This window comes from Poecilia formosa, unplaced genomic scaffold (assembly GCF_000485575.1).
Source record: "Poecilia formosa unplaced genomic scaffold, Poecilia_formosa-5.1.2 Scaffold396, whole genome shotgun sequence".
Lineage (NCBI taxonomy): Eukaryota > Metazoa > Chordata > Actinopteri > Cyprinodontiformes > Poeciliidae > Poecilia > Poecilia formosa.
In genome coordinates, this window is record NW_006800335.1 from 87,754 (window position 1) to 96,953 (window position 9,200).

Genomic DNA, 9,200 nt, shown 5'->3' on the forward strand with positions numbered 1-9,200 from the left:
TACTAGTCACTACTAGTAGTGACTAGTAGTGTCACTACTAGTAAAGTAGTGACACCTTTACTAAGTGTCACTACTTGGCAAATGATTTATACAATATGTGACTAGCTTTCTTATGCTTTTTTCCATCTTCTTACCGTTTGTTCTCAAGTTTCTTATATTTCTCCATCAATCATTCTGCAAATATGCTTCTTTGGCCCTTTATGTTAAGTTTCACTTCTTTAGATATTTCTGGTTGTGTACTAATTTGTGCTTCAGCTAATTTCTACTGTTTGCTATGTTTCACTGTTCAACTGTTTAAACTATTTCAATTTCACTGTTTTAACTATTTCAATTTCTTCTGCTATTTCCTACTTCTAACGCTTTTCTCTACTTTTTCTTGCATTTCTGCAGCAGTCATTTTGCAAATATGCATTCTCACGGCTGTTTCGCTAGGAACAGCCATTTCTCTAGTTCTGTATTGTACTAGGTAACCGACAACTAGACAAGAAGAGTTACACAAACCTTTTAACTCATCTAAACTTCCAGAGAGAGCGAAGATATCAATTATTTCATTTTCATATGATTACAACTTTGCTAGAATTTGGTCTTCCCAAATACCAGTGTCTTATATAGAACGCTATTATTATTATTATTATTATTAGTTTTATTATTATGATAAAAAAAGTAAGTTTTCCCAGTGATAATAGATGCCGTTTTCACATGAAATACAGACTGCAGACATGAATAGTGATTGAAGCTGGACCAGCTTATTCACATAACCTGTTAATACATCAACAGTTGGGCCGGAAGATAGTGGAGTAAACCACAATCTCACTCCAATCAGCTTGCATGCCTAGACGGTAGACTGATGTGGTTGTCAAGGCGACCGCTAATGTGGACAAAAGCTAACACGGAGCTATGCTAACTTTAACGTAACTCTCAGGCCGCCCTTTAAAGACAATGTGGTCGTGAAAGGACGCTGCATTTAATCTGCCTCCCCCCAATTTACAGACACATACCCACAAAGTCTACCGTGAGCTTGATTAAACTCGACGTATCCGTCAACGGACAGGTCTCCAGCCTCCTACCGTGGGAAACATCCTGCGAGCAGGAGCCGAAACTATTAACATTGTGGAAGTGTTAGCCCTACCGCGTAAAATTAAACGGCGTGATATCCTGAACAACGTCGTCTGTCATGTGACATTACTGTAAAGTATTGTTCACTGATAAGGAAAGAACGTTCCCACCTTTATGTTCCAGTTGCGTCAGTTGATTGAGCTCGAGCCGCCCCGCGCACCTCGGCAGGTACACGGCTCGAGCAGAGACAGGGAACTTTTGTTCTCCACTCAGATCAGAAACATACGTACCTCTGCGCTCTCTTTCACTTGTCAGTAGATCCGTGTATTGCATTACTTTGCCTGATGACTGCTGACAGTAAATCTCTTTTAATTTTGAAAATATCTAATTAAGTGGCGTTCCAGTACAGCAGCCGGGGAGACCTGTCATGCACTGGTGAAGCCAATAAGCAAGACAAAGGAGACAGGAGACAATGCAGTGATGAAACCTGCAAGTCATTTCTCTTATTTTTATTAGTCTCTGCTCGCAACAACCCATCCCCCTTCATATTTCTCCTCTCCTTGGTCTTCAGATCACTATTAACCTTCCAACGCATTCCATGCATTTTAGTTAGAGACAGCCCCCGACACCCCTCCCCTTTCCTGGATGACAATACTGCTTGCTGTACCTGAGACTGGTGGCCGTGAAGCGCCAGCAGCAGCACCGTGCCTCTGTGGCTGAATGCAGCGGCGCAGGCAGCACTGTTCACTGGCATTGTTTCATCTGAGCCTCCTTCCTTCCCACCACCACATGCTTACCTTGCTTTCGCCGATCTGTCGTAATTCCATCCCGTCCCAGCCCCTAGGTCTCCAAATCCTGCTGTGGGATAATTCCTCTCCATGAAAAGAAGAGGCTGGATGAAGATGGACAGATAGCGCGCGCGCGAGAGAGAGAGAGAGACGAGGGGAGGGGGAGGGAGGGTTGGAGGACCGTCCTCTCTCCTCAGCGCTCGATTCTGTTTATTTCTCTGTTTGACGAGCCTGTAGACTCGGTGAAATGGGGGGCGGGGGGAGAGAAAGAGGGGAGATACAGCAGCCAGGAGCACCTCCTCCCCTCGCCTCTCTTCTCATATATTTCCCTGTCTATTGTCTGTTGTATTAAGTTGATGGGCCACAGAGCAGATGCTGCGTGTTCTGGAGCTACTTTGATGAGCCAGAGGCTGGATTCAGTCGCACAGCTGCTCCTGCCTCGCAAGTACACTGAAGCTATTTCCCTCATATTGTTCACAAGACGCCATTTTTCTGAGATGAAATGACTGAGCTTATCTGTGTAACACACAAACACACTGCGTGTCTAACATGTATTGGAAGACTGTAGATTTATATCCCTGTGAGGAAATATCAAGAATCAGAGCCAACACATGTAGAGAGATTCAAGGACTCACAACATTTAGGTGAATATGTGGGACTAATTCAAAACACCTGGACACATGTCTATACATTTATTTTTATAAAACATTGCACTGTGTAAAAATAATGTGAACCTCTTTTAGTTCTTTTGCATAAATCATCTTGGGGTGAACTGCAGAACCACCAAAAGTGAACATCACCCATCTCAAAAATAATCATATGAATCTCATGTGTGCACATTGTTTAACCAGGTGTGAGCATTCTGGGGTGGATATGTTCTACAATAAATATGCATTCATCATGCATATTTATTGCATATTTATTGCAAACAAGCAACAGTAAACAAAAGGCATAAAGTTCTCTCAGTTAGACATCAGGCACAGAAAAAAGACGCTCCCACCAGGGCCACCTTTCTCATTAGTCATCTCCTGGTTCAGCGGGTTCTGATGGCGCACCCCTGTGGTCAGAGATAGGAAGTATAATTATAGAATATGTAGCAGTCTAGTGTCAGGCCATAAAAGACAGTGGTGCTCTGACATGTTAGAAAGTGATGAGGTGATATAAGTGCTACAGAATACAGCACAAGCCTTCAATCAAATGCATACATACATTAATTATGCGCAACATCATTACAATTTATTGCATATGTGCCTTAGCAGCAGTCCAGTTTGTGTTCATACTGACTTGTCCTCAGAACAATGGAAGAAGGCAGCTTGGTCCAGTGGATTACATTTTCTTCAAAATCAAATGGATGCCAGGGTGTGAGTGCATAATTCACTAGAAACACATGGCATCATGATGCATCCAGTGGAGAGAGTGTGATGGTGTGTTCTACTGAACCTTGAGTTCCTTCCATGAGTCTGTTACTTGGATTCCTAGGCCAGTGGTTCCCAAACTTTTTCTCCTGGGCCCCCCCAGTGGTTTCCAAACATTTTCTGGGGCCCCCTGATGGATTTCAAATAGCTCTCTGGTTGAACGATGTGTGGGGGGGGGGGGGGGGGGGGTAATCAACTTTTTTGGGGGTAAAATTGAATGCATGTAGCTGGACATAGACAACAACACCAGTAGCCTACAGGCTACTTGTTAAGCTTAAGGTGCTGTATTGATATTAGCTAGCTAGTCATCTTTTAGCTAACTTTACCTGTATCTAACAGCTTTACTCAACAGTCGGTTAGTTTGGGGGAAAAACTGTGTAAAGTTCTTTGCGTTTGCTGGTTTGCTGCCGTGATTCTAACACACCTGCGTAGCTCTGCCCAGCAGCAGCAGGTCTCCTTCACTGCTGCACAGGTGTAAACCCAGCGCGAGCGTCGAAGCGCTCATGTTGCGTTTAAAGGCGGTGTTCTGATAGATCAGCATACGTTGTCAGATAGTCATACGCTTAGCTCAGACATGTATACGCTGTTATTACCATATGATTTTATTTAATCATCAACATAGAATCATGACGTAGATCTTCATACACTTTGTTATTAACAGCTGTATGGCATCCTGACTAGCGGTTAAGTAGGTTAATGAGTTTTACACGGGCGTGTGTTGTAGTTGACTGCAGCTGCAGCTAGACCCTGCTTTAAATACACTTTGAAACCATGACAACGCATGTATATCTATCTAGTTATCATATTATAAACAATTTAATGACTTATTTTCGTCATAACTTGTTGCGTATGCTGAACTGACAACTCCGCTAACGGTCAGACTTCTTAATGCTCATGCATTAAGAAGTCTGACTCACTGCGTACTCACTGCGTGTATGCTATCCTGACAGCGTATGGCTATCTGATAGAACAGCGGCTTAGAAAAACAGGTTATGACATATTAACAATGGATTAAACAGTTTTAACTGCTGATAAAAGTGACAGAGGACACAGATATGGGAAGTGTGGAAGCCTCTACTGTATCAAATTGACATAGGAATAACAGAGAGTTGGCCATTCTAAGGTAAAAACCCAGCGCATACACCGTTAATGGTTTTTTTGTTGTTGTTTTTTTCAATTGGTGCGGTTCACTTTCAAACTGCACTGTGTCAAATGAGTTAATTTGACTTCCCGCGACCCCCTTGCAATGGCACGGCGCCCCCCCTAGGGGGCACGCCCCACAGTTTGGGAACTTCTGTCCTAGGCAGTACTACACACTGTGTAGATCCCTTTATAGAAACCTTATAGAAAACTTTCCACCAAGTAAATACGCTTCAAGAATGGTTTGAGAAGGCAAAGGTTTTTCACTTGACCTCCAAAGTCTGTGGATCAATGGAAACTTTAGGGTTTGCAAAACCTAAAGGGTCTACTGCTAACATCTTTGTGCCCGATACAACAGAGGTGTAGTAAAGTCAAAACTCAACACTCAAAAAGCAGAAAGCGGAATAAAGCTCAGGACATTCTGGTTAAATACAACTAAAACAAACATGTGAGTCTAGAGCTAGTGTAAGAAATGGCTCATGGTCTTTTGCCAAAGAAAAATGAGAAATTCTATAACCACTATCTGATCCCACTCCATTTTTGTTTCCATTTTGTGAAGAAAGACGTTGTGCTCTGTTTTCTTCAGAAGTTTTCATGCTGTTTCCTTCAGTGGTCTCTGATACAGTGCAACTACAAGTGAAGGCCTGAAACAGGTGTCAAAGTGACACAGTGTTTCTGCACTGTGTCAAATTAACTCATTTGACACAGTGCAGTTTGAAGGTGAACCGCACCAACTGAAAAAGTAACAAGTGTCGAAATGTTGGTCCCCAATCGAACCGAGTCTACTCGTCCACCAGATGGAAACACCCTTAGTCACTTGTCTGCTAAGTCCTTACCAGGCATGTCAGTAGATGGGCTGCCAAGTTTTGGTAAGTTTGCAGCTGTGCCATAGCCTGCCATATAGATCACACTGAGGCGTACTTCATTTACCAAAGTTGTTAACTTCTGAAAGTAGTTAGTACACTACATATTATTACTGGGTATCCAACTAGACGGGATGAAGGTTTGCCACAGTTAACAGACATTTATTCTACACTATTGTTTTGTATATTTCGCATTACAATATATTAAGGAAAAGACACATAAATAGTATTATTTCTATCCACTTATTAGTTCGACACAACTTTGTTTCTGTTTTTCCACATTAAATTCTTTTGAACTCAGATTGAAGTTTTGTGATTGTAACAAATATGAATATGCAGACTGCCTATTGAGATTGGCCCCCTGTACACTAGGTGGCAGAGTTATTCCACTGAAAACCCATGACATTGCGGTGAACACTGCTATTGAATACAGTGTTCACTGCACTGTATGAATGAGGCTGGTGAATGAGCTCTCCAGCCAGGGGTTCCCTGTGTTTTGCCAGTCATATAAATGTTTAAGAGATGTTCAACAAAGTCTGTTTGCCGTCATAGTATAACTGGGGCCACATTTGTTTTCTTAAGTTCCATCAGAGTATTGAACGTATTGGACGTCTGTACATGTTAACTACCCCACCCACTTACCCTGAATAAGGTGGTGGAGGAGCATCATGCTGTCCACTGTGGATCAAAGCTTCATTGTAGCTGGGTAACGGTGGAGGTGGGACCACCACTCCAGACAGGGACACCGCCTCCGGGACTGGGGCCCCATCTGCTCCCATTCTGACTGGAGCACTAGAGCAGAGCAAGGACATAAAATAAAAATGAGAGGCCCCATGGGCCAAAACTTACAAACTCTCTTACACATACTATCAAACTCTCTTACATTCACTATCAAACTCTCTTACACTCACAGTCAAACTCTCTTACACGTACTATCAAACTCTTACACGTACTGTCAAACTCTCTTACATTCGCTATCAAACTCTCTTACATTCGCTATCAAACTCTCTTACATTCGCTATCAAACTCTCTTACATTCGCTATCAAACTCTCTTACATTCACAGTCAAACTCTCTCACATTCGCTATCAAATTATAAAAAAATTGTCTTGAAATATAATATAATGCTTCTTTACATACTCAGATATTAAAATATTTTTAGAGCGACCCAAATTTAAACATGAAGAAAAGTGATGTATAACTTACAAGTAGGAGGCAAGGTGTAGCATGCACCTCCGCTTCATAAAAAGGACTGCTCCTCTTCTAAGTAAAAGGTCACATGAACCTCAATACCTCTCTTATTTGGACAAAAATATGTCTAGAGGTATTTTAAATCATTCCCCCCAAAAAATAAAATAAAGGAGCAACGTGAGGTACAGAAATGTGGTTTGTTGCCCGAGGGCAACGCCATGCCATAGACTCTATGGCATATTGTGTGGGCAAAAAATCCTGTAAAGCACATATGTGCAACCTCAGTTAAAATTGGTCTTATAGGTGTCCCTGTGTCATCCTGAAGTGAGAGAAGTACCTGGTAAGGTATTGTTTATGTAATCTGAAAGATTTTTTTGCATGTCAAATGTCAGCAATTTTGATTGAGGTAGCACATATGTGGTTTACAGAACTGTTTGCCCACATAATATGTTTTAGTTTATTTTCAGATACATGATTTCCTTTAGCAAACCAATTAACACAAAGTTTTACATTTTTCAAGCCGCAGGAGAGAAACATGGATCAAACATAAACCGGAGGTCCGCTTTTATTTTGAAAAGCCTGCCTAGGGTCCAATTGAGTACATTTATTTAATGGAGAAGAATAATTCACACTAGTGTTTTCATCAAATCACTACAGACACAAATCACTACAGACTGTACACATCCTTTTATAGAAAACTTGTTTCGAGCAGCCAGTGGCCTCTTTCAGCAGGGTAATGCCTCCTCTATGGGTGAATTTTTCTGCCATAATTTGAGAGCACATATTTTCTGTCGGAAAGCAGGACTTGGTGTCTTTCTTCTCAAAACTTGTAAATGCTTGTACTCAAAACTTCTGCTCTCTTTCAAAGATTCACTGTGCTTTCTCAAATCTTTCTCTTCACGCTCAGAACTTGTCTGATCACATTTCTGCTTGCAAACCTCTGCTTGCTTGAGAATCATTTTCTGCTCACGCTTGGAACTAAAGAGCACCATCACCTGGTAACCTCTCGGGAAGTAGAATGAACGAGTTATACTGGGTGCGTTTGTTTCCTTCTAGTGGGCTTACCTGTGTGGCTACCATTTAATTCGAGGGGCACATCTAGAAGTTTCAGGACTGTGTCCCTCCAGGAATACTGTTTGAGACCACTGCTTTAGTGTTAACTGTGTTTAAAATTTACCTTTTATTTTGATGATTTGTTCTGAATTGTTAGTAAAATTTCGCACTTTGACGTAAACGTACCGGCCAGACCTCGTCTTGGGTTTCTTCTTGTTTTTGTAGCAGTAGACTCCAAGGACCGTGGCGATAACAGCAGTCACTACGATGGCCAGGATTCCCGCCACCAACCCAGAAACATCCAAGTTGGAGGTATTTGGATTTGCTAGAATAAAATGTTTGTTACAAATAATAAAAACAAAATGTGTCTGCACTCTATTGAGCTGATCTGCTTTCATAATTTATATTTTACTGTGAATTCTCACTTCTTATAACAGTTCTGTTTGCTGGCAACAAAAACTCCCTGAAATTCGTAATATGCAGACAGTTGACTGATGCTTTTGTAGATGAGGTTAAAATGTATTGCTTTTTACCGATAATTCAATAAAAATTATTTAAAGAATAGTTACACAGTTTTCCAAAATGCTAGCTAAACAATGGATTTGGTCTTTCATTTAAGCTTTTTTTTTAACAGACAAGCAAAACTGAAATGATTTCCTGGGAATATTCAATTCATTATTTTACTACACGTATTGTTTTAGTCCTGGTTTCTGACTTTGATTTTAATAGCGTTTGTCTTGGTTTTTAGAAACCTGTTTTGTGTTTTTGTTTTGTGTTTTAGTCTTTTCTCAAGATTTAATTTGGTTACCTAGAAATTTATTTAGCTTTAATAACACTATTTTCTGCTTTATTTTGCATTTGCAATTGCTGGGTTTCAGATGATGTAGCACCGACGTCAGCCAATGGACATGAAGTTACACAGTTACTGGAATAAACATACTACAAAATATAAATATGTTAAAACGGAAGTAATCTATATAATGTCTTTCACTTGGTGATGGAACTACTGACAAAGGAAACTTTCCAGTCATATTCTAATTTATGGAATCAGCCTGTTGTTGGGTTCTGTGTTTCCGTGCATTTGTTTCTTGATGTTTTTCTGTGTCCTGTTCCCCTGTGAGTCTCTGTGATGTCCTGTCTTCTCTGTTGATTGTTCCCAGGTGTTTCTCTTTCCCTGATTACCCTCTTTGTGTATTTAAGCCCACCTGTTGTCTTTGTCTGTTGTTGGGTCCTCGTTGTTTGCACTTTGTCGTCGTCTATCTGTTACTTTGGAATTTATTCATTAAACATCTTCATTATGACAACCTGGGCTTGCCTGCGTCTCCCTCACCGCTCACCACTACCGATCATGACAGTAGGACCCGACCACAACCGACAGGCACGTGCAGAGGGGAGGGCTGGGGGTGCTTGAGCACCTGCCCTTTTTACTCCTTGCCCCAAAGTGCCCTTTTGGTCAATTTTTTTTTTTTTTTGGTATTATTATTTTCAAAGCCCTCTTCTGACACATAATAACATGTACTAAAATTATTTTTTTGTTTTGTTTTGGTTTTTTGTACAACATAATAAGCCGCACTGTTTGACAATTTTATCATCAGAAATATTTTACTTTTACATATTTGCTGCCATTAAAATTAGTTAAAAATTCACAAACAATTACTTTGTGAAATGTTTTATCCAATTTGATATGAATATTGT

The 9,200-nt window shown here is 40.7% G+C and overlaps 2 protein-coding genes across 5 annotated transcripts in view; both read right to left on the reverse strand.

The window, feature by feature from the left end:
• Positions 1-2,026, reverse strand: part of LOC103154717 (proline-rich protein 12-like) — an 88,280-nt gene extending 86,254 nt beyond the window's left edge. For 2 of the 4 annotated variants that reach the window (XM_016662948.1, XM_016662946.1), the window contains exon 1: positions 1,854-2,023. In XM_016662948.1, coding sequence (XP_016518434.1) covers positions 1,854-1,936 — 83 coding nt within the window. In that variant the 5' untranslated portion in view covers positions 1,937-2,023. Of the gene's footprint in view, positions 1-1,853 lie in introns of all 4 variants that reach the window. The other 2 variants (XM_016662947.1, XM_016662949.1) reach the window with 2 other exon arrangements.
• Positions 2,027-2,521: 495 nt separating this feature from the next.
• On the reverse strand, positions 2,522-8,667 carry LOC103154697 (transmembrane gamma-carboxyglutamic acid protein 2-like). The gene is made up of 3 exons (XM_007576070.2): positions 7,692-8,667; positions 5,905-6,054; positions 2,522-2,901 (listed from the first exon to the last, which is right to left on the reverse strand). The coding sequence occupies exons 1-3, from the start codon at positions 7,901-7,903 to the stop codon at positions 2,862-2,864; spliced, it is 402 nt and encodes a 133-aa protein (XP_007576132.1). The 5' UTR covers positions 7,904-8,667; the 3' UTR covers positions 2,522-2,861.
• Between the last annotated feature and the right edge of the window lie 533 nt (positions 8,668-9,200).